This window comes from Triticum urartu, chromosome 1A (genome assembly GCF_056163025.1).
Source record: "Triticum urartu cultivar PI428250 chromosome 1A, HENAU_Tu73, whole genome shotgun sequence".
Classification (NCBI taxonomy): domain Eukaryota; kingdom Viridiplantae; phylum Streptophyta; class Magnoliopsida; order Poales; family Poaceae; genus Triticum; species Triticum urartu.
This window is the reverse complement of record NC_141873.1, coordinates 46,390,162-46,415,469: the sequence shown is the minus strand read 5'-3', so window position 1 is coordinate 46,415,469 and position 25,308 is coordinate 46,390,162. Positions and strand designations below refer to the sequence as shown.

At 49.4% G+C, this 25,308-nt stretch overlaps 1 protein-coding gene across 1 annotated transcript; it reads right to left on the bottom strand.

The window, feature by feature from the left end:
• Positions 1-20,821: 20,821 nt before the first annotated feature.
• On the bottom strand, positions 20,822-24,796 carry LOC147989865 (uncharacterized). The gene is made up of 2 exons (XM_087536387.1): positions 24,562-24,796; positions 20,822-21,393 (listed from the first exon to the last, which is right to left on the bottom strand). Exons 1-2 carry the CDS (start codon positions 24,794-24,796, stop codon positions 20,822-20,824), a joined length of 807 nt encoding a protein of 268 aa, XP_087392513.1.
• Positions 24,797-25,308: the final 512 nt, after the last annotated feature.

The window sequence follows — 25,308 nt, the reverse complement described above, 5'->3', positions numbered from 1 at the left end:
TGGTAGGTTCTGCCTCCGAGGATATCTCCGAGTATCCAACTGAAGGGCAGTACCCTACTACCACTCCATCAGGCAAGCAGGCCCATTGATCATATCAATACAATCCCATGTTCTCGCCTCTGCTCTCATTTGCTACATTAAGACAACAACGTTTCAAACTGTTGTGTGCTACGTAGTTGAACCCTTATCCTCTGCATGACCTGTCATTGCCACAGTAACTAGATGAAACCCACTAGCATGTGTAGGAGTTGATTGAGCCATGTATGTGTTTCCTACCTTGCTATGCCTGCTATGCTTAGAGTTGTGTCAGGTCTGGTTCATCTGGATGATGGGCTAGAGTGAAATGATTATGTCGGTAATGTGAGGGATGTGTGGAACATTTTTGGGTAAAGGTATTGATGAGAGGCCATGTAGGAGTACATGGTGGGTTGTTTCATTGAGGCCGCCCATAAGAACTGAGATATGTATGCGTGATTTAAGATTCAGCTACTACCACACATTGGGCCCTGAAATATGACCCCGCTCGACTTACTGACCCTTCTCGTCCTCTGTCTAGGAGTTGCAACTAGTTTCTGGTGTTTGTAGGTTATGTGTTGGCGGCCGTGCGTAGCGCTGACCCTAGGGGTGGGCTATGATGCGGTAGATACACCGTGGCATGGTGTACCGAGTCGCCCGTTTGGTGTCTCGGGAACCCTGCACACATCGTTTGGGGCCGTTGAGGACACCCCGGCCGGATTTCCTTGCGGATGGAACCCGAATAGGCGATAAACCTGGACTAGAGACTTGTGCGGTTAGTCAGGTCGTGGTCTACACCCACGTCGGCTTTCGCTTGAAGTCTGCCGAGCACATGTCGTGTGGAGACGCTAAGTGGTGGAAACATGTGTGACGAAGTGCACCCCTGCAGGGTATAAAACTATTCGAATAGTCGCGTCCGCGGTGAAGGACTACTTGGTTTCCTATACAGTTCATAGACAAGTTAATGGTTACTACTAAAAGACTCAAGATAAGTGTGACTACCGAGGATGGCCCTCTCGTAGGATGACGAGGGAGGATCCCCGGTGGAGTATTGTGTTGGTGATTAGTGGACTCGTGTGTGAAAACTATTTTTCTAGTGGTGTCTCGTAGGATAGCTTAGCCAAGAGTCAAAACTGGCTTGCTGCAATAACTCCACCACCTTCTTGAGAATGAGCATGTATAGTAGGTTCTGTTGTAAGACTTGCTGAGTACCTTTGTACTCATGTTTGCTTAATTACTGTTTTCAGACGACAACACTGCCCCCTCCGATGGGTTTTATGTAGATCTCGACGTCGATGAGTGACTTGCCACCCAGGTGGTGATCCTGGCCATGGAGGGCCCTATGTAGATAGACAGGCTTCGAGAAGTCTTCTTTCTTTCTAGTGTCTGTACTTAGACTATTTGCTTCCGCATGTGCTTGTATGCTTGTATGACTTGAGTGTCAGGTCATGTGACCCATACCTGTATGAACATGTTATGTATGGCTCTCTGGAGCCTTTAAATAAAGTACTTGAGTTGTAGAGTTTTGTTGTGATGCCATGTTGTATTTGCACATATCGAGTATATTGTGTGTATGATTGAAATGCTTGGTATGTGTGGGATCCGACAATCTAGTTGTTTATCCTTGGCAGCCTCTCTTATGGGGAAATGTAGTCTAGTGCTCCTTGAGCCATAGTAGTCCGCTACAGCCTGGTTCACCGGAGTACTGCTAGCCCAGCACTACTGCTCAGGACACTTGACTGGCCGGCATGTGTTTCACTTCGTTCCTATGTCTGTCCCTTCGGGGAAATGTCACGCGGTGACTTCCAGAGTCCTGCCTAGCCTGCTACAGCCCGGGTTCCCCGGAGTCCTGTTAGCCCAGTGCTACAGCCCAGATTCACTCGCTGATGACCGACATGCTCAATGTGATTCATGGATGCCTGTCTCCATAGGTCTGTGCCGCTTTGGGTTCACGACTAGCCATGTCGGCCCGGGTTCTCTGTCATATGGATGCTAGAGACACTATCATATACAGGAGCCAAAAGGCGCAAACGGTCCTGGGCCATGGTAAGGCGACACCCGTGGGGATACCGTGCGTGAGGCCGCAATGTGATATGAGGTGTTACCGGATAGATCGATGTGACTTGGAATCGGGGTCCTGACAAATCTGAATATTCATACCACAATTAAGAAGATTTGCATTGAATATGCCAAATAGCATCCGCATCAAAAATTCTCTTTTTATGATTTACCTACTCGAGGACGAGCAGGAATTAAGCTTGGGGATGCCTGATACGTCTCCAACGTATCTATAATTTTTGATTGCTCCACTTTTATATTGGGCTTTATTTTCCACTTTTATATTATTTTTGGGACTAACCTATTAACCGGAGGCCCAACCCAGAATTGCTGTTTTTTGCCTATTTCAGTGTTTCGGATAAACGGAATATCAAACAGAGTCCAAACGGAATAAAATCTTCGGGAACGTGATTTTCTCACCGAACGTGATCCAGGAGACTTGGACCCTGCTCCAAGGAACAAAAGAGGTGGTCACGAGGGTGGGGGCGCCCCCCCTAGGGCGCGCCCCCCTGCCTCGTGGGCCCCTCGTTGCTCCTCCGGCGTACTTATTCCTCCTATATATACACACGTACCCCCAAACGATCAAAGGAGGAGCCAAAAACCTGATTCCACAGTCGCAACTTTCTGTATCCATGAGATCCCATCTTGGGGCCTATTCCGGAGCTCCGCCGGAAGAGGGCCGTCATCACGGAGGGCTTCTACATCATCCTAGCCCCTCCGTTTAAGTGTGAGTAGTTTACCTCAGACCTTCGGGTCCATAGTTAGTAGCTAGATGGCTTCTTCTCTCTCTTTGAATCTCAATACAAAGTTCTCCCCCTCTCTTGTCGAGATCTATTCGATGTAATCTTATTTTTGCGGTGTGTTTGTTGAGACCGATGAATTGTGGGTTTATCATCAAGTCTATCTATGAATAGTATTTGAATCTTCTCTGAATTCTTTTATGTATGATTGGTTATCTTTGCAAGTCTCTTCAAATTATCCGTTTGGTTTGGCCAACTAGATTGGTAGTTCTTACCATGGGAGAAGTGCCTATCTTTGGGTTCGATCTTGCGGTGTCCTTACCCAGTGACAGAAGGGGCAGCAAGGCACGCATTGCATCGTTGCCATCGAGGATAACAAGATGGGGTTTATTTCATATTGCATGAATTTATGTCTCTACATCATGTCATCTTGCTTAAGGCATTACTCTGTTTTTAACTTAATACTCTAGATGCATGCTGGATAGCGGTCGATGAGTGGAGTAATAGTAGTAGATGCAGAATCGTTCTGATCTACTTGTCACGGACGTGATGCCTATATACATGATCATGCCTAGATATTCTCATAACTATGCTCAATTCAGTCAATTGCTCAACAGTAATTTGTTCACCCACCGTAGAATACTTATGCTCTTGAGAGACCTATGGCCCCCAGGTCTATTCTCATCATATGAATCTCCATCACTTTAATCGTGCTTTGCTTTTTTACTTTGCTTTTACTTTTTACTTTGCATCTTTATACCAAAAATACCAAAAATATTATATCGATCAGATCTCACTCTCGTAAGTTACCGTGAAGGGATTGACAACCCCTAATCGCGTTGGTTGCGAGTAGCTATCGTTTTGTGCAGGTACGAGGGAGTTGAGCGTGGGCTCCTACTGGATTGATACCTTGGTTCTCAAAAACTGAGGGAAATACTTACGCTACTCTGCTGCATCATCCCTTCCTCTTCGGGGAAAACCAACGCAAGCTCAAGACGTAGCAACCACTTCATGTCATGTTTGATAGTCTCAAGTCATTAAAAGCATACAAGCCCCACATCTCTTCTTGGTTGATTCCTCTATTTATGTCAAAAAATAAGAAACAACGTTAGAGTTAATGCACCACGCCTATGTGTTTACTATTTGGTTTTCGTAAGATGACTTAATACTCACCTAGACGAAGGGGGTATTCGATTTGACAGCGGGCGGCGCAGTTCCCGATACGGCTTTAATGCAGACGAGGGAGGGAGTAGCGGTTCCCGATATGTTGAACGGCTAATGCATCCTCCTTCAATTAATGCATGAGGGAGGTAATGGGAGGAAGTCCGGGAAAAGAGGCTGCATGATGTGAATGCAACGCAGTTTGCCCTCATGGCCCTCATATAAAGGTTCCCCTCCATTCCAATGCATCTACCACATCGTACGCACCTAAGAATTTGCCTAAGCACCTACACTAAGTGCAAAATAGCTCACTCCAGACCCATGGCGGCGATGCACGTGAGCGGCCAGCGGCTGCGCCAGATGGTCCACGACGCCAGCCTGTGGCATGGTGCCGAGGATCATCTCCAGATGGTGTTGGAGACCGGCTGGTGGATGGCTGCCGTCGACGCCAACTACGACTCTCAGTTGGACCAGATGATCGTTGCCACCAGCAACAAGTTCACCGTCCTCAATAAGCTCGCGGACGACATCGCCGTACTCCTCCAGCCCGCGCGCCCGGGCTCCTCATTGCCTGCCACCCTAATCGGCCTCCATGGCCGGAACCTCTCTCAAGCACTGGTGGCCCCGCGACTGCGCGCCGACACCATGAAGAATGTCCACCTGGAGGTCGCGCTCGCCGCGAGGCGCCTCGCCCTGCAAGAATTCGTCGACCTACACATCCATGTGTACGAGCAAATCATGTACATAGATATCTACAAGGCCAGTGAGGACGCTACGACGTTGGCCTTCCTCAACCGGCTGGAAGCCTTGGATGCCTTTGCTGAGAAGCACCTCGACCTCGCCACAAAAGCCGCCGCTCCTTAGCTGCCGGTCGGTGGCCCGGCGCACTAAGTTGAGGTGGAGGAGGTCATACGTTTGTGGATCCATCTTTCTTCTTGCCTTCTGTAACCACCACTGCGATCGCATCATCGTGGCCTTCATTCTTATTGTGCTCTTGCATTCTCGTTCCAGTCAATACCGACATGTGCGATCCCTTTGCTTAATTATATGCATCACTGTAACTAGTACTCCATCCGTCAATTTATAATTTGTTCTTACCTTTTCCATCAACTTCGTGCAACGCGCGGGCATCTTGCTAGAAACACTAGAATATGTCTATATAATACGTATGTGATAGTCCATTTGAAATCTCAAAAAAGACAAATATTTAGGTACGAAGGGAGTAATATATTAGGAGTATATCAAAACAATAGTGATTTCTTTAAAGTTTGTGAACAAATACTACTATTATACTACTTTGGATCCGTCGCAACGCATGGGCACATTGCTGGTAAAAGGAAAAGGCCTGCCGCGTTCGCGTCGCACCCCCACACGCCCGAGAATCGGGAGTACAACACAGCCCGTCCGGCACGACACATAGCTTAGGGAAGGCATGTTGCCTAGCATTTTCACTTTCATGTGGGACCGTCGCTGAGCAAACCAACACCCCGCCTGCCGCCGGGTTGGAAAACAGAAACGAGGGGAAGATCTAGCTGTAGCACGGAAGCCAAGAAATTTGGTGTCAGATGGGGCTCGTTGATAGAGTAGGAGCATTCCGTACTAGTACTACTCCTACTATTACCAAGTTTGTACTCCTAATACTATATTACTAGTACTACCACTATACAACTAATCGGTACGTGCACGACACAACATCGTAGGAACAAAAAACGGGAAGATCTTGTTTTGGGCGATTTATCTTTTTTTCAATCAACGTAGTATGAATAATATGATGTGGGGGGCACCCATGAAGCTTATGTGGCTTGGTTGCATGGCTACGGAAGGTTAGAGAAAAATAAATAGATAATGTGTTTAGAGTGCACTCCACTAAATAGATATACTTTGGATCCATTGCAATGGACCGACACATGTATATCTATACCCCCTATATAGTGTGTGAAAAACTTTGAAAGTTGGTCGTTGGATGAAGCCAATCCGACTGTACAAAGATGGCAAATCCGAGCACTACTGGCCATTGGATATCATCCACCAGATTCTGCCACATGTATAATCTAGAAGACTCCATGGTTGAACTTAATTCATGACTAACTTTGCCACAACTAAGCTTAGGCAAAGTTATTAGTTCTTCAAAATGAGAGCCACAAGTTGGCAAGCCTAAGGGGATCTTGCCACATTTTGTGTGTGTATGTCATGTGGGGCCTTATTGTGGCTTGCCTAAGGTGTGGCTTGAACCAAACATTCACCTAAGTTAATCAAACTTGCCTAACCTTATATTCCACCAGATTTTGCCACATGTTAGAATCCAGAAAGCTCCACATGGAGAAGCATAATGCACAAACCACCATAATCTCATGCGTGCAATGCATGTGTACCTTAGTAGTACTAGTTGGTAGTAGTAAGAAACAAATTCCAGTTTTGGCATGAGCTCGTTCTGCGGGAGCACCACAAGGCCTGCCGCAGGAGTTACATTTCCCTCTTGGGGCCCACGGGACCGAACTTCAGTGGCTTAGTGCCCGACCTATGAGTCAATGACATGCAGACCTTAAATGCGGCTGGCCCACATGTCATTTTCATGGTTGTGGCGTGGTTCGCGAGTCACTCGTTCGAGATGAACCGGCCGGTGGGGGCGTGGCCGTGGCGAGGGTGCCCCAGCTGGGCGTCGGGGCGTTATGAGGCGTTGCTGGCCACACCGGCGGGTACTACCTGTAGTACATAAGTACTCCAGCTGAGGATTGATGCCCGGGACGAAATGTGCCACAGCCGCTGGATGAAAATTCGATGGTGCGGGAGTACGGATTGGAGCACAGCAGCAGAGCAGGCAAACCGCGTCAAATCGGGTGTGTCTGTGGTAGAAAGTTGATGGTCGCTGCAGTTCAGGTGGCCCGCATGTCATGCACACAAAGGCAGAGGAGCGGTGGGGCCAAGAGGGATGAGGGGCATGTCGGGGGGATGAGGATCCCCTGACGCGAACAATCCTACCATTCTGTCACTGACATGTGGGACCCATAAGTGTGGGTCCCACCTGTCAGTGAAGGAAAGGTAGGGCAAGGCAGTGATAGCCATGTCAGAGGATCCATGTCCACGTCGGGGGACGTCGTGCCGTGGGTTGGAGCGGCGTCATGGGAATCGCGTATGGGTGTGGCAGTGGTAGAAACAAGAAACGTGATGGTTGCCGTTGTTCAACTTCCATGGACAAGCTGTCATGTCTGCTGACACATGTATATCAAAACTAGAGTGTTTATATTTCAAGCACGTGAAAAAGTATTATTCTACTACTTTGGATCCATTGCAACGCACGTGCGAGCACATTGGTAGTAGTAGTGCCCATCTCTATCTCTAGAGGCCTTCCCTCGTTCATCCTTTTCTCTCACAAGATAAACTACTCATACAAATGCATCTTGATGTTCCATGGAACGCGCGAGGATGTTTCCTTGGGGGTCTCTCCAGCGCGGCGTGGCCGTAGTTGCAAGTTGACGCCCCTTGAGATGCCGACGTTGAGGGGCAGTCGGATTTCCTCCGATGAGCAGGTAAGATGAGTTTGATCACGTAGTAAATGCATTCTAACGACTACTTCCGTGTCCATTTCCTAATTCTCCCCCTGCCCACTGTTTCACAGGTTAGGCTCGGTGCGAGTGGAGATTGGCTTGCATATGTATGGGAGGGTACCAACATCAATTTGCACAACATTCACAATGGTGACACCGTTCCCGTAGAACCTTTGTCCAACATTGGGATCAGCCATGCAACGGGCCACCGCATGAATTGGTACGATGGAACCACGGTGAGATTGAATAAGATAGCACGAACCATGCACATGGCGGTCAAAGGCGGACCATGCTGTCTGCGGCCAATTTGTTGATGTACGAGTAGGAAGACGTTGTGCTCCTTTCTAACCGCATCTTCGTGGTGACAAACCAGGGGACTTATTTTGTATGGGACAGATCCTACGATATACTCCCTCTCTCCCAGTTTATTTGTTTTGAATCTTTTCATTTTATAAGTTTCAAATTCAAATTTAGAGCTCCCGATGACATATTGAGATTACAATGTCTATTAAATCGTTGCGTGCATGTATAGTAAAGAAACAAATCTCGAGTTTGGCATGAGTTCGTGCTGCAGGAGCACCACCAGCCCTGGCACAGGAGTTACATTTCCCTCTTAGGGCCGTTGGGACTGAGCTTCTGCTCCTTACTACACCTACATTTCAGTCAATAACATGTGGACCCGATAGGTGACTGGTCCACATGTAATGCTCCTGTAGGCAGAGGGGCAGTGAGGCCAAGAGGGGTGAGCCGCAGGTCGGGGGACATGTGGTTTCATGGGTTCGAGCGGCGTCGTGGGAATCACGGGTGGCTGTGGTAGAAACTTGATGCTCGCCGCATTTTAGGTGGCCCACATGTCATTCAAAAAAAGACAGAGGGGCGGTGCGGCCGAGAGGGGTGAGGCGCACGTCGGGGGGCATGGTGCCGTGGGTTGGAGAGGCGTCGTGGGAATCGCGAGATGAAATGTGATGGTCGCCGTAGTTGAACTTCCACGGACAAGTTGTCATGTCTACGGACACATGCACTGCATACCGATCACTGGAAGGAGTAGCAGAGAAAGCTATATATGCGGATAAATAGTTCCTTATAGTCAAGCGGACCCACGCTACTACTCTATTCCAAAGACATGCACACCATCCAAATAGTCCATCTATATCAATATACACCGAGAGGGAATAATTTTTTTACAAGAGAGGAAATAGTTCATCCATCCATAATGCCCTCCTGCTGGTGCAGCCTTTTCTTCTTCTTATTCTTCTTATTCTTATTCTTCTTGTTGTTCTCATTCTCTGTGGGAGACGGCTTCGCAACAAGCTCTTTGGACCTTGCAGCTATCTCGAAACTCACACGGGCATCGAGGGCAGCATATTTTATCCGCTCGTACGTCAAGGGATAATTCTCCCATCCAGACGACCTTAATGCCACCGTCTCGTCACCCTTCTGAAGATTTGTACCGAGCATAAAATTTGCTACATCGAATAGGGATGGTGTCTGTTTATCACAATCTTCTACAGGAATTTTGATTCTGGTTTGTAGGTCAGCGATGCTTTTCAAATCAAGGTTGTACGGCTCCATCTTCTGTTTGTCCCCTTCGATGGCTGCCCCATAGAAGTATACGTCCTCCCGAGACAAGAAATCGTGAAGCTCACCTGGTATGGAGGGCGAGTGTATGATGTGGTACACCAAAACATCATCTTCGAGGCACAGCTGAAGGACGGCAGCGCGCTGGATCTTCCCAGGGGCACGCTCCGTGTACTCTGCGTCGAGACCGATGACCCTCGTCTCTACCTTTTCGAGGGAGTTGGATACATTGTTGATCCACTGCCGAACAACCCTTGGGTGGACGCTGATGGTGGCGACTATGCGCATAGAGCCTTCGACGAGGACATGTTGGACGCTTAGAACCTGCATCTTGATCTCTTTCGCCATTTGGAACCGCTGGAACGGAGGGCTATGGTTTGGAGAATTAGGATTAGATGGCTAGTCTAACTGAAGTAGTAGATGATTATTTAAAGAGGTTAAATCAATGTGAACGCGGTGGGGTTTGGATGCAAATGAAGACGAAGGGGAGGTGAAGAAGCCGAGGAGAATCGGTTCCCGATGGAGAAGTAAATGGGAGAAGTGGCGTGCAGGCAGTTGATTAGACAGCTAGGTAGACTAAACGAAAAGGCTATGTGGGTAGACTGATGAGTCATACCTGTTCGTGTACGTGCCCATCCTTCCTGATAGGTGGGACCTATGCAAACAGATAAAAAATTGTGTCATAGTTTTTTTTGAGCGCGTGAGTGGGAGACACAACATTCTCTGGTTAAGGAATACTCCCTCCGTTTAGGTGAGTATAAGTCACCTTATGAAAATCAGGTTTTCCCAAAACCTTTAGGCATGGAGCATTAACTTCCTGCTCGATCCCCTCCCAGCCTCGTTAGCCAGCATTCTCTTCCTCTATTGCCGCGTTCTACCTTTCCATTTTCCTCTTCTCAAGTGTGGATCGATCTGCATGCCATCCTTGATGCACCAGAACGACCACTGCATGCATCACATCAGGGCGGTTATTGGGCATGCACGAGAATTTGGTTCTGCTCGCAATATGGATGATACCTGAACGATGAAGTGAACAGGCATGCTAGCATGGGAGACCTATTTCCGCTATAGAATGTTGTTCCTTGCATTATCCTACTCATACTCTGAACAATGCTGATCTTACATTAACAATGTCTGTCCTTTTTGATATGATGCAGTGTCCCTATAGTTACTGCCCTTTGTAATCACACCACCTTTGCCAAAAACAGGGAAGCACAACTGGTTCCTCGCTCGATCAGATGACGGCAAAAGGCTGATGATCATTCGGACACATGAGCCAGAAAAGTTATATTGCAAAAACCCCATTATATACAAGCACCGTGTAATACGTGAGTATCCGGACAGTGGCTGTTACCTCTATGAGCAGGATACCAGCTTGTTGGGGCCTTTAGGATTTTTTAGTTGGAGGCGGGTAAACAGCCTTGGTTCACACTCTCTGTTTCTCGGACTCAATTATCCGATTAATCAGGAGATCACCGTTGGCAAGGACCTTGATGGCAGAGAGGCTCTGTTTGCTATGGAAAACTGTGTCTACACGGCGAGCCCTAGGAGTTCGGGAGCAAACTCCCCTGATTGTCAACGATACAGCCTGCAGCCAAAAGAAGGTGAGAATGACGAAGGCATCCAGACTAACTTTGATCCTTGGATTTCTCAATTACGACAGGAAGGGATGTGGTTCAAGCCTTCAAGTTGATAGGTAATTGGGCTGTTGCATCGAAAGGGTGGAGTACTGGTGTCTCCAGATCACTGGCCGCTGAAGCGGGGCTGCAAATTATGATGGTGTTGGATCATCTCTTCAAATGACCTTGTTGTCTTTGTTGCTTGTTCTGGATGGGAAGTTCTTTCTTTTGTTATGCATATTCCTTGTCATTTGGTCATCCTCGTCTATGTCACTCTTACTATGCAATAGTTGCTTCTGTTTAGAATGTCATTCTCATTTGGATCACGAGAGTCTGAGCGCTGCAGATGGGTGCCTTTTGGTGGTGTAGCAAGACTTCTTATGAACTATCATGTCTTGCTGTTTATGTCAGTAGTAATCACTAGTCAGTGTTTGAATGTTGTATATATCGTTGTTTCGAACTGTTTATTGTCTCAAACTACTGGTGGGCTAAATGAGGGCATCACCATTCTCCAGTGTTCGGAGTATATCTCCTTTTTTCAAGTTATATAATTTGAGCTCAGTGTCTTTTTGATGATGTACACTTGTTTGGGCCAGTGAGGTGTCGTTGAATATGGGACGAGTAGTAACGCAATGCCAAACAGGTCAATTATGACTCTCAGGCCGGGATCTCAAAATATCCTGAAAAAAGGTCGGGCTCTCCAAAAAAGAAAGAATAAGGACTCTTAGGCCGACATGTGGGCGCCACAGGTGTTTTCGTGCGCTTGCGCGCCGAGAGAATATTGGCGCGTGCTCAAAATTCATGCTACCTTTTCATCCCCAGTCTCCCGCCCCTCCGCCACCTCTGGAATGTCGATTCCTACTCCAGTTCCCCCAAATCCCCCTCCTGTACTCCCTGTACTCAAGCGCACTATCATGTTGCCGGTCAACGCGGATCTCCGAGCCAGAGATCCTCAGGTCCATCCTGCCTTCGGTCGCTGCGTGCTGTCACTCAACAGTGGCATAGCTGTGCTTGACGACCAGTTTGCCGGCAAAGTGCTGATGGTAACCATCAACGACGACCGGCCTCCCGTCTCGCCGGAAGACCTTGTCAAAGCTCTTGGCATTGTGCACGGCATCCAAATAAGTGACTTGCTCGTCGATGTCTGTCCGCCACCGGCTGATTTCTTCGTCAGGTTCCAGACAACTTTCGACTGCAGTCGTGTGTTCGAATCTTCCCGGCGTTTGTTCTACGATGGCGCACTGGTGAGCTTTGATCGGTGGCACCCAGGATGGGGCTCGGTTCCCTCTGAGCTTGAGTTTTTAACAAAGCTTACCTTCCACGGCATGCCTCGACGTGCTTGGAACAGCGATTCCATGAACAAGCTTATCAACGACCTTGGAGGTGAGCTCGTAAGTATGTTTGTTCCTCTTAACAGCTGGGCTCTGACGGTTATGGCACGGATGAAGAAGCCGTCCACCATACCGAAGGTGATTGGTGTTGAGATACCGGTGCAGGAACTGGGGTTGTACTATTTGTCGCCACCAAGGCCGCCGCGGACCACGTTAGGGATGTACCTGTATCGAGTGTTCGTGCATGTCGAAGAAGTGGTCAATCCATCAATCGAAATCCTGCCGCCGCCGCTGGTGCCAGGGTCCATCGACGATGTCCACTACAGGAGTCAACGTCAAACTTTCCCCGTGTTGCTCGGAACGATGGATGGCATAGGGCCTACTCCATCGCGCGGCGGAGGCTACTGCTTCTTTGGGAGAAGAGGCAGGGATGGCTATCTGGATGTGCTCTAATTTGCGGTAACAACTGAATCTTGTCAGATACTAGTTAAATCCGAGCTACGGGTGTGAAGCACTGATATGCCAGTACATTTGATTGTGACCTGTTCTAATTTTGTACCTGAACTTTTTTTAGAAAGGGATGTACGTCAACGTAATGTGCTAGCAGAACTTATTGTGTTGTCTGTCTGTTTTCTTTGCACAACATTCAAGATATTTCCCCGTCATTGATAAAGACGATGAACCGTTATGTACGTCTTTGTTGGTTTCAACATAGCCCTTCCCGTAGCGATCCACTGCTTCCATCCTGATTGTGCCGCCTACGTGAAATTTTTGTATGCAAGTTTAGTGTGCTATGATGTTCTATATGATTGTGTTAACTATATAAGTTTTTACTGAGCATCAGCAAAGCATATGGCTGAAAGATGTATTTACGAGCATCGACCGATGGGTCTCTCTCTCTCTCTCTCTCACACACACACACACGCACACGCACACACACGCGCACACCCACAAGTGGGACCCATTGAATTATTTATTTGATCGTGACAACTTTTAATTAGGTTCCACTGTAATCTAAATTTTTTCTTAAGTTATTAATTGAGCTCAGTGACTTCAAAAAGTTGTACAGAAGCCTTGTTTGGGCCTTTCCAGCACCGCCGAATGTGGGCTGAGTAACCATGTTAGGTTGTACTATACTACACATGCCTTTTTTTCAACATCAGCAATGCAACTGGGCCGACAGTTGTACATAATATCCGGGTCAACTTGTTATTCTCCGCCCCGCCAGGCTGCAAACTTATCGAGGAGGTATGCATTAGGCTTAACAAGAAAATGGACTTTAAGAAATAATAAATGGGATGTAATTATAATAACTAGACAGTTACTATGCACCAAACACGTAATTAGTTTGAAAAATATATTATTTTTGGAATTTGAAAATTTTAATTTCATTACTTGTTGCGCGCGCAATATTTCGTTGGATTTTAATGTAATACAACTTCATTTTGAAATTATATTTAACGTGACTAGAAATTTCGAATAAAAATATTTCGGATCCCATCAAAATGAGGGAATTTTTTTAATTCTGTTTTGAGCGGTTGTTTGAAATTATTAATCGTTGTCCTAACTAGAAGTTTGGATGTACTTTTAACAAACTGTAAATGGGCTATAGTAAATTCCATTAGAATTAAAAAATGGGCTCTACATTCTTACAAATCGCAAATGGGCTATATGTTCTCTGCCAAATCCGAGCTGTGGGCCTACTAAGTTGACGCGTACCAAGGGCTTTGTCAACTTAGTCAATATAAACGATTCTAGCTGCAGTGATCGTACGATGTCCATCAAACGGCCGTAGTGCTTCTTCAACCTCCGGTCTTCTTGCTCCAGCCGCCCAAAGCAGCGCCGGTCGTGTCGCGTGCTCCTGCCTCCCGTGTCCGGCTATGAAGCCGCGGAGGCCTCACCGCCCCGTACTACTCCCATCGCTGGCCAGGCCATCCCTCTACTCACACACACCCCCTGTTATTCTACGGCGATGGCAGCCTCACACCGCAGCCGAACCAGTGAACCCTCGCACTCCTCTCCGCGCAGGCTTCCACTACTGCGTCTTCCCCGGCTCCGCGTCGTCCCCTTCCTAGGCCTCGCTGTCGTCCAGACGACCGCCCTCGTGCTCTCGGCGCGGCGTGGTCAACATGTTCAACGACCGACTTCCATCGGAAGAGTACTATACATGGAGAGGCTGACAGCTGGGTCCAGGCGGCCGCAAGGAAGTGCCTCCTTAGTACGCACAAAATAATTATCCCTCCACCTGACAACAGGGACCCACCGGACGGGCCACCTTATTTCGTGAAAAAATGTTTCCGCCTGACTGCTGGGACCCATCGGACGGGCCAGCATATTTCACGAAAAAAAACGTTCCCCCGCTGTCAGCTCGGATCCACCGGAAGTGCCTCCTTATTATGCACAAAAAATGAATACTCCCCTTGCTAGCTGGGACCCACCATGGTGGGAGGCTGACTTGTGGGCCTACTAAGTTGACTGGGACGCCGGCCATTGTCAACTTTAGTCAATATGAACGATTCTAGCTCCAGTGACCGTACGATGTCCATCCAATGGCCGTAGTGCTTCTTCAACCTCTGGTCTTCTTGCTCCAGCCGCCCAAAGCAGCGCCGGTCATGCCACATGCTCCTGCCTCCCGTGGCTGGCTGTGCTGCTGCGGAGGCCTCACCGCCACTACTATTCCCACCGCTGGCCAGGCCCTGCGGCGACGGCAGCCTCACACCGCAGCCTTACCAGTGAACCCTCGTACTCCTCTCCACACGGGCTTCCACTGTCGTGTCTTTCGCGGCTCCCCATCGTCCCCTTCCTAGGCCTCGCCGTCGTCCACCGCCCAGGTGCTCTCGGCGCGGCGTGGTCAACGTGGTCAAGGAACGACTTCCATCGGACGTGGACTATACGTGGAGAGGCTAACAGCTGGGTCCACGGCCGCAGCAAGGAAGTGCCTCCTTATTACGCGGAAAATAATGATTCCTACACCTGACAGCTGGGACCCACCGGACGGGCCATTGTATTTCGCGAAAAAACGTTTCCCCCTGATTGTTGGGACCCACCAACTACATCTTCGCACGCAAGGAAGTGCGTCCGGGCAAAAAAAATGATTCGCCCCCTGACTGCTGGGACCCACCAGCTACATCTTCGTAGGCAAGGAAGTGCCTGACAGTCGGGACCCACCTGGTCGAAGCATATGTAGCGTTGTCATTCTGGTCGCGAATGTTTACATACATATATACTGGTGGATGTAGAGGTGCGCACGTGTCGTAGTAGAGGCACGTACGTGTCGTAGTAGAGGCGCGCACGTAGCATGTACACGTCGTACAGCGGCCAGGGTGCAAGAAAGAAAATACGGCCACGTATGTGTACATACGGGCGGGGTCTCGAACGCCTACTCACGCATACGTACGGCCAGGGCTCGTGTAGATGGCTGGGACGGAACGGAGAAATAGTGTCGTCGTCGTGTTCATGGGGAGGCAACGGAATGCGTCGTGTTCATCGGGAGGCAACGGAACGCATGGGAGCCAACCGGCTGGGTCGGAACAGAATGCGTGGTCGTGTTCATCGGGAGGGCTTGGACGGAACAAGCAATGGGAACGAGGCCTGGCGTACCGCACAATGGAGGAAACGGACCTCCTACGTTCGGAACGGGGTCCTGTTGATCGGGAGGGGTCTGGCGTACCATAAAATGGAGGAAACGGACCTCCTACGGTCGAAACGGGGGTCCTATTGATCTGGAGGGGTGTGGCGTACCGCAAAACAGACGAAACGGACCTCCTACGGTCGAAAGGGGGGTCTTGTTGATCGGAAGGGATGTGGTGTACCGCAAAACGGACGAAACGGACTTGTGTTGGAGCGCTACGGTCGAAACGGGGGTCCTGTTCATCGGGAGGGGTGTGGCGTACCGCAAAACGGGACTCCACGGGATACTATTCATCTCCACCATCGACCTCCTCCAGCCTCCACGGGCTACCGTCGACCTCCTCCAGCCTCCATGGGCTCCTGTTCATCCAGCCTCCACCGCGTGCTATTCCACCGGCTACTGTTCAACCACCCCTCCACCGTCTACTGTTCATCCAGCCCTCCACACCACGGGGTCCTGTTCAACCACCCCTCCACGGGCACCCCTCCACTGTCTACTATTCATCCAGCCCGCCACACCACGGGGTCCTGTTCAACCACCCCTCCACGGGCACCCCTCCACCGTCTACTGTTCATCCAGCCCTCCACCACACCACGGGGTCCTGTTCATCCAGAGGCAACGCCACCGCTCACTGTTCATCCAACCCCCCCTGCAACGCTCACTGTTCATCCAATCGATCGGCTTCAGTTAGTAGTAGTAGCGAAGGAATTGCTCGATCGGGTTCAGTTAACAGCCATCGATCGATCGCTCGGGTTCAGTAATGGGTAGCCTACAGTGCAATCGCTCGGGTTCAGTCAGAGCCTAACGCCTCGCTCGGGTTCAGTTAGTGCCAACGCCTCGCACACACGCGCGTATGTGCACGAGAGAAACACGCATCGCTCGGCCCTGACCTCCCACTGTAACCGGGAACTTCTGACGCCCTTGATTCAACCGTACACTAATCATACATGCAAATGTGTACGATCAAGATCAAGGACTCACGGGAAGATATCGCAACACAACTCTAGACACAAATTAAAATAATACAAACTTTATATTACAAGCTAGGTGCCTTGAGGGCTCGAATACATAAGCTCGAACATAAATGAGTCAGCGGAAGCAACAATATCTGAGTACAGACATAAGTTAGACAAGTTTGCCTTAAGAAGGCTAGCACAAAAGCAACAACGATCGAAAAGGCAAGGCCTCCTGCCTGGGAGCCTCCTAACTACTCCTAGTCATCTGCAGTCTTCACGTAGTAGTAGGCATCCTCCGGGTAGTAGTAATCATCAGTGGCGTCATTTGGCTCCTGGGATCCGTCATCTGGTCGCAACAATCGGGTATGGGGCAAAAGAGGTAGCAAAGCAGCCGTGAGTACTCATCCAAAGTACCCGCAAGACTTACATTAGATCTAAACAAAGTATGCATCTGTATCAAAGGAAATGGGCTGTATCTGTGGACTAAACTGCATAATGCCAGAAAGAAGGGGAAAGGCCTAGTCTATCTAAGACTAGCATCTTCAAGCATCTTGCAGCATATAGAAGAGTATAGATCAACATAATGTAAAGTAGTAGTGTTATCAACCTCGGCCAGAGATCCTTTCTCGACTCCCTGCGAGAAAGCAATCCCAGAGCCATACTATCCATTCATCATATCCATTTCTCATCACAAGTATCCAGTTCTAGTTGTATAGATCGGGATACAATTCCAAGTGTCCGTTACCGTAGGACAGGCCATCGATAGATGTTTTCTTCCCTGCAGGGGTGCACTAACTTACCCATCACGCTCGATTAACTCCGGCCGGACACACTTTCCTGGGCCATGCCCGGCCTCGGCCAAACAATACGCGGCAACCCGACCTAGGCTTAATAGAGAGGCCAGCACGCCGGACTAAACCTATGCCCCCAGGGGTCATGGGCCATCTCCCCGGGAACTCCTGCACGTTGCGTGGGTGGCCGGTGAGCAGACCTAGCTACCTCCTTCAAAAAGGTAGGTGCTTACCAGTACAACCTGGCGCGCGCCGCTCAGTCGCTGACGTCTATTAAGCTTCGGCTGATGTATACGATGCAGAATGCCCATACAATGCCCACGTGATGGTTAGTGCTATCAGGCCAGAGGCCCCTCAGATCAAATATCCAAACCGTAGTGGATTAGGAGCACGCTGTAACGAGCAGAGACTCACGATCGATGTGACCCTGTCGCCCCGACTCGAGTACTTGCGGCAAGGGCTAAGAATGCCCGGCCACGCCTGGTAAGTATCTCGCGGGCACCCTCCAGGTCAACCCGACTCCACTTCACTCGCAATTAAGCTCGTGCGGGTACCCCTCAGGGCCGACCCGTCTTTAGTAACATGGCTCAGTGCAAAGTCATAGTAACCATAGTAACTGTGTGTCAAATACCTAGGGGAAAACCCAAGGAATCACCCTTGGTGAATTCCACTCGATGTTGTCATCAAGGTGAACGTAAGAGGATCCACCCTCGAGGTTCACATTTGATGGTTTGCACGACAGAGCCATAACGGAAGTGGTTAAGGAGGAAATCACCCTCGATGACCACGACCGTATAGCTACACTACGGAGATCTCATCAGGAGTGATGTAAGAGGTTCCACCCTCGGCACTCGATGGTAGCTCTGCAGAGTCGTACAACTAGGGGGGGTGATGTGAAGTGTCGGGGCCTGGACGTCAATCGTGTTGATCGAGTCATCAAACATAAAGCGGGGCAACTGGGACAAGGTGGGGGGTTACTAATGGATCACTAACCATCCTATACTAAGCAGTTTAGGATAAGCAGGTAAGGTATGAAAGGAGGTAACAACAACAGGCTATGCATCAGAGTAGGATCACAGAGAAAGCAGTAGTAATTCTAATGCAATCATGAGAGGGAAAGAAATGGGCGATATCGGAATGCTCAAGGGGGGTTTGCTTGTCTGGTTGCTCAGACAAGAAGGAGGGGTCGTCGGTGACGTAGCCGATCACAGCGGCATCATCGGTCTCGGGGTCTACCGGAGAGAAGAGGGGGAAGAAACAGTAAATACAGAGCAAACAATGCATCACAAGGCATAACATGACGACAGGCAGAGCTAGGGTTGCCCTAACATAGTACTACACGTTGCAGACGGAGGGGATACACATCCGAGGATGAATTCCCGGCATTAGGCCGATTCCAGATAGATGAAAGAGAGGGGATGGTTCCTTGTTCAACATGCTAGGGGCATGTGACAGGTGAAAGGACCGCACATTTGGATTCGTTGGATTTTTCTGAGCAACTTTCATATAGAAAACATTTTCATCGGGGTTATGGATTATTTTCTATGAATTTCTAAAGATTTTCTTATTTTCTGATTTTTTTTTATTTACAGAAAATGATATATGACATCAGCATGATGTCACAGTGACATCAGCAGGTCAACAGACGGCTGACCAGGTCAAACCTGACATGTGGGTCCAGTGGGTCCCACATGTCAGCATCTGTGGCACTAAAAGTGGATTAAAATGACTAACAGAACTAGTTAGGGGTGTGGGCCCCATTAGTCAGTGACTAATTAGGTTAACTAATTAGATTTAATTATTAAATGTTTTAATTAACTTAAAAGTGCGGTGGGGCCCGCTTGTCAGGGGCACGGGGTTGCCCAGTCAGCAGTTGACTAGGTCAACCGAGTCAACTTGGGCCCGTGGGGCCCACTGGCAGTGGCACTAGGGTGGTCCCAGGCCAGCCACGTCGGCGGTGGCCGGCGGCTCAACGCCAGCGACTCCAAAATGCGGCAGAGGGCCTTGGGCCTTGTTGGATTTCGCCTACAGGCGACCATTTCGCGCGCGCTAGGGTGCGTTCGAATGAGCGGAGCAGCGCGCGTTGAACTGCGGTGGTGGCCCGGCCGGAAAAGGCCGGTGACGGCGACAACAAGCGGCGGAGGCGGCGGCGTGCACGGGTGCTCGACGAAAAAGGAGCTACAACGCGCTATCAAGCAAACGGAGAGGTTGGGGGGATCTACGCGGTGCGGGGAGTGCAATGGGCTTGAGCCCGTGACCAAAAGGTCACCGGAAGAACGACGGCGGCGAGCGAAGGCGGCGACGCATTCGGGCGCCCGTCGAGGTAGGTGCTAAGGGGCACGATAGGAAGAGTGCATGCGCGCGTTGCGTTCCTGGAACCACTAGGAGCACGACGGAGGCCTCAGGCGAGCGTGACAAGGGCCATGGCCATGGCCACGGGCTCGTCGGCAGCGAACAGAGCTCGGCCACGGCGGTGACAGCTAGCTACGACGCGGGGAAGAGCACGGGGAGAGAGGGAGAGGGAGGCGGAGCTCACTGAGCGCCTGTAGGTGTGCAAACGTGGGCTCGGGGGGAGGCTCGACGGAGCGAATCGACGGCGGCGAGCTCGGGCGTCCCGAGGAGGAAGACGGGGTGGACCCGGCGCTGCGGAGCCTTCCGGCTCCAACGGTGGGCACCGTTCGACATGGAGGTCGACGGTGGACACCTACGACATGTTGGTGACGCGGGGCGAAGACGGTGGCCGCGGGATCGATGCGGCGACGGCGGCAGGTCTGCTCGGGTAAGAGAGAGGGGAGGGGATCTGGAGAGCAAGGGAGAGAGCGACGAGGGAGAGAGGGGGCAAGTGGGCGAGTGGGGAGGGAGCCCGAGGCGTCGGGGCTGCCCTTATCCTCCCCACGGCGCCTGTAGCGGCGTGGCCGGTGAGGTGGTTCGGCGGCGACGAGCGGGCGTGGTCGCTCGCACAGTGGAGGAGGGGGAAGACGACAGGGGGGAGTGGGCCGGCCTAGCATGGGCCAGTTGGCCCGGGTGGAGGGGTGGGCCGAGGCACAGGGGGAGGCCAGGGGCTCTGGCCCTTTCCTTTTTTTATTTTCTTTTTTTTGCTTTTCTGCTTTTGCTATTTTAGGCCACCTACACATTTTGCAAAAAATGTTGGTTCACCACCAATATTACCAGAATAATACTTTCCACATATGAACATTTAAGTTTTCATGTTTGAGCATTTTGAATTTCACGCAAAATTTGAATTTGAACTCAACTGGAATTTGAAAGAGAGAGGAGACAAAGATGATCAAGCACTTGTTTAGCAAAATAATTAACTTAACCCCAAGGGTTACTGTAGCATCAGTACACCGGGGTGTTATAACTCTCCTCCTCTAAAAGAAATTCTCGTCCCGAGAATTAAGAGGTAGAGGGGAACAGGTCGGGGTATTCAGCACGGAGGTTATCCTCGCGTTCCCAAGTGGCTTCATCTTTAGAATGATTTGACCATTGCACCTTGAGGAACTTGGTAACCTTCTGGCGTGTTCGACGTTCAGCTTCTTCAAGAATGCAGATCGGATGCTCCTTGTATGTGAGATCATCTTGAACTTCAATCAATTCCGGATCCACTTCACGTTCTGGATCCTTGAAGCATCGACGAAGTTGCGACACGTGGAAGACATCATGAACATGAGAGAACTGAGGTGGCAACTCCAGTTGATAAGCCACCAGTCCACGACGGGCGAGAATGCGGAAGGGACCAATGTAGCGCGGAGCTAGCTTGCCCTTGACTCCGAACCGATGAGTTCCTCTCAAAGGAGTGACACGCAGATAAGCTTGTTCACCGGGTTGATAAGTTGAACCCCAGTGTTTTCGGTCATAGTTGCTCTTCTGGCGGGACTGTGCCGCCTTGAGATTATCCCGGACAATGCGAACCTGCTCTTCAGCTTGTTGAATAATGTCTGGACCAATGAGCGTCCGTTCCCCAGTTTCTGACCAATTCAGAGGGGTTCAGCACTTACGTCCATAAAGCACTTCGAAGGGTGCCATCTTCAAGCTGGCTTGATAACTGTTGTTATAAGAGAACTCTGCATAAGGGAGAGATTCTTCCCACTTCTTACCGAAAGAAATAACACAAGCCCGAAGCATGTCTTCAAGAATTTGATTGACTCGCTCGACTTGACCTTGGGATTGGGGATGATAAGCTGTGCTCCAGGTAATATGAGTTCCCATTGCCTCTTGGAAACTATCCCAGAACTTTGAAGTGAATATACTGTCGCGGTCTGAACTGATCTCCTTCGGAATGCCGTGGAGTGACACAATTCGGGAGATATACAAGTTTGCTAATTAACTAGCAGTGATAGTCTCCTTGACTGGCAGAAAGTGAGCAACCTTCGAGAATTGGTCGATGATGAAAAAGATAGCATCGTTACCTTTCTGAGACTTGGGAAGGCAAGTGACGAAGTCCATCTGAATCTTATCCCACTTCCATTCAGGAATCGGAAGCGGTTGTAGAAGTCCAGCCGGTTTCTGATGTTCTTCTTTGACGCGACGACAAACGTCACATTCTTCAATATATCGAGCAATGTCTTGCTTCATATTAGACCACCAGTACTTTTGACGAATGTCTAAGCACATCTTGGTACTTCCCGGATGAATAGAGAGAGGGGTGTCATGCACTTCTTTCATCACCTTCTCTGTCATAAGCTCGAATCGGGGTACCACAATGCGATCTCTGAAGTATAAGGTTCCATCTTCACCAAGTGAAAAATCTCTGGATTTCTCTAAGGCAAGATCCTTTTTCATCAGATCTACATGGACATCTTTGGCTTGAGCAGACTTAATTGCCTTTAGAAGAGTTGGTTCCAAGACAAGGTTATTCAGAGAACCCTGTGGAACTAGTTGAAGGTTTAGCTTGCATAGCTCTTCATAAAGGCGAGGCTGAGCTTTATGAACCATGTGGTTATTGCAATAAGACTTACGGCTCAGGGCATTGGCCATTACATTAGCCTTACCAGGGGTATAGGATATACCGCAGTTGTAGTCAGCAATAGCTTCCATCCATCGCTGCTGACGGAGGTTCAGATCTGGCTGAGTAAACAGGTACTTCCGACTCTGATGATCGGTGAAGATCTTGCAACGATTACCGAGAAGGTACTGTCGCCATAGCTTCAGTGCATAGATAACTGCAGCAAGCTCAAGGTCATGAACTGGGTTGTTCTCTTCGTGAGGACGTACTTGACGGGAGGCATAAGCAATCACCCTGCGCTCTTGCATTAGGACACAGCCTAATCCTTGACGTGAAGCGTTGCAATAGATGACAAAGTCCTTGCGAGAATCAGGGGGAGCAAGCACTGGGGCAGATGTCAGCTTGTCTTTGAGTGCCTGGAAACTTTCCTGACATTTGTATGTACAATCGAACTTAACGCCTTTGTGAAGCAGATTGGTCAGTGGCTTGGCAATCTTGGAGAAGTTCTCGACAAAGCGACGACAATAGCTGGCAAGACCGAGAAAGCTTCTGACTTGCTTGACAGTCTTCGGAGGGGTCCAGTCAAGAATAGCCTGAACGCGCTCTGGGTTGACGGCAATACCGTCCTTGGAGATGACATGAACAAGGTAGGTGACTTCGGGTAACCAGAATTCGCACTTGGAATACTTGGCATAAAGTTGATGTTCTCGAAGCTTCTCTAGAACAAGTCAAAGATGTTCAGCATGTTCTTCTTTGTTCTTCGAATATACCAGGATATCATCCAGATAGACTATGACGAACTTGTTGAGGTAATTCATGAATATGTAGTTCATCAGACGAGAGAATGTGGCTGGAGCATTGGTCAAGCCAAAAGACATGACAGTGTACTTGTAAGAACCATAACGAGTGACGAATGCGGTCTTTGGAATATCCTCTTCACGAACACGGATCTGGTGGTAGCCCAACCTCAAGTCGAGTTTAGAGAATATTGAAGAACCAGCAAGTTGATCATATAGATCATTGATCCGAGGAAACGGATATTTGTTCTGAACTGTAGCTTGGTTGATAGGACGATAGTCTTGTACCAAACGATTCGTTCCATCCTTCTTCTTCACAAATAGAGAAGGTGCTCCCCAAGCTGAGGAACTTGGACGAATGAAACCACTGTGAAGAGATTTGTCGATTTCCTCCTTAAGTTCAAGGAGTTCATGAGGCGGCAACTTGTAGGGTCGTTTGGCAATAGGAACGGTGCCTGGTTTCAAGTCGATGACGAACTCGACAGCCCGAGTAGGAGGTATTCCTGGAAGTTCTTCTGGAAATACGTCTAGGAAGTCATGAACAACTGGGATCTTTTCAATTCCCTCAAGAGGTGCTGCGTTCCACGCATTCAAAGCATAAAGTCGCACTTCGGCGTTTTGAAAAATCTGAGCATGGTAGCTTACTATCTCATCAAAAGGATGTAGGAGATGAACAACTTTGGTGGCACATATGATAGAGGCAGAATGTGCTTTCAACCATTCCATTCCCAGAATGAGGACAATGTTGGAAGACTCCAGAATAATGGGAGAAACATGAAATTCCAACCCTTAAATTGCAATGGGGACGTCGCAACCAATCATGGTAGTTCGACACTGACCCGCAGGGGTGCGTACCACTATCGGAGTGTTCATGGGCTCGCATCGAATGTCGTGTGCATATGCAAAATTTTCTGACATGAATGAATGCGATGCTACTGAATCAAATAAAATAGATGCTGGTACTGAATTAACAAGGAGAGTACCCATCATAGTAGCAGGCTGGTCTTGAGCTTCATTCAGATCAACATGATTAGCCTGACCACGACCATAAGGTCTCGCATTGTTGTTGTGGGGCTGGTTGTTACGGCCAATTGAAGGCAAAGCCAGCTGGTTCCTTTTTTGATTGCACTCTTTGGCAAGGTGACCTGAGCAGCCACATCTGAAGCATAGACCATCATTGGGATCGGGACCAGAAGCTTGGGGTGGTACAACCCGAAGGGGCTGCCTCTGCGGTGGAGGAGGCAGACGAGGTGCGGCATAGGTCTGTCTTGGTGCAGGTGCAGCTGGACGATACATGCTGTGGGGAATCCATATCCGACGCTTCTATGTTGACAGGCCCGAAGATGAGCCAGCGTCATGGCTGCGCCTAAGGGATCCCTGGTGTTCCTGAAGACCAGTCTCAACCTGAATAGCCTTGTTCACCAAGGTGGCGAAGTCGGCAAAGTCATGAGCGAGCAGTGCCAGCTTAATATCAGGGTGAAGTCCATCATGGAACTTTTCTTGCCTACAAGCATCAGTTGCAATGTCTTCTTTAGCATAACAAGACAAGTCCAGAAATTCCCGCTGATAAGCATCTACAGTATTGTTGCCTTGGGTGAGGTTGCAGAAATCTCGCTTCTTATTGTCCATGATTCCCTGAGGTATGAAGCGGGCACGGAAGGCAGCTTGGAAATCCGGTAAAGTGATGACCGTTCCAGCAGGTAGGGTACGTCTGTGGCTATCCCACCATTGAGCAGCGGGACCCTTCAGAAAGAAAGATGCAAAGGTGACATAGCTAGCAGGGGCCACACTGGTAGACTCCATTTCATATGTGATGTCGCGGAGCCAGTCATCAACATCAAGGGGTTGAGTTGAGCTGCGGTAAATAGTTGGGTTGAGACGCATAAAGTCCTGCAGAGTTCCTGGGGTTGGCTGTTGATTCATGTTCGGACAAGGAAACTGAGCCATCATTCCTTCCATGAACTGGCGGTTCAGCTCAAATTGTTGCATCATTCCAGCAAAGAATTCGGGCGGTGGTGGATCATTAGCACCACGGCCACGACCAGCGGGTCTGACCATCCTGCTAACAGGTAACAGGGGATAGTTCAGCATTGAGCATTTGCAAAAACAAAGGATCCTTCATGATGAAACATGCATAATGA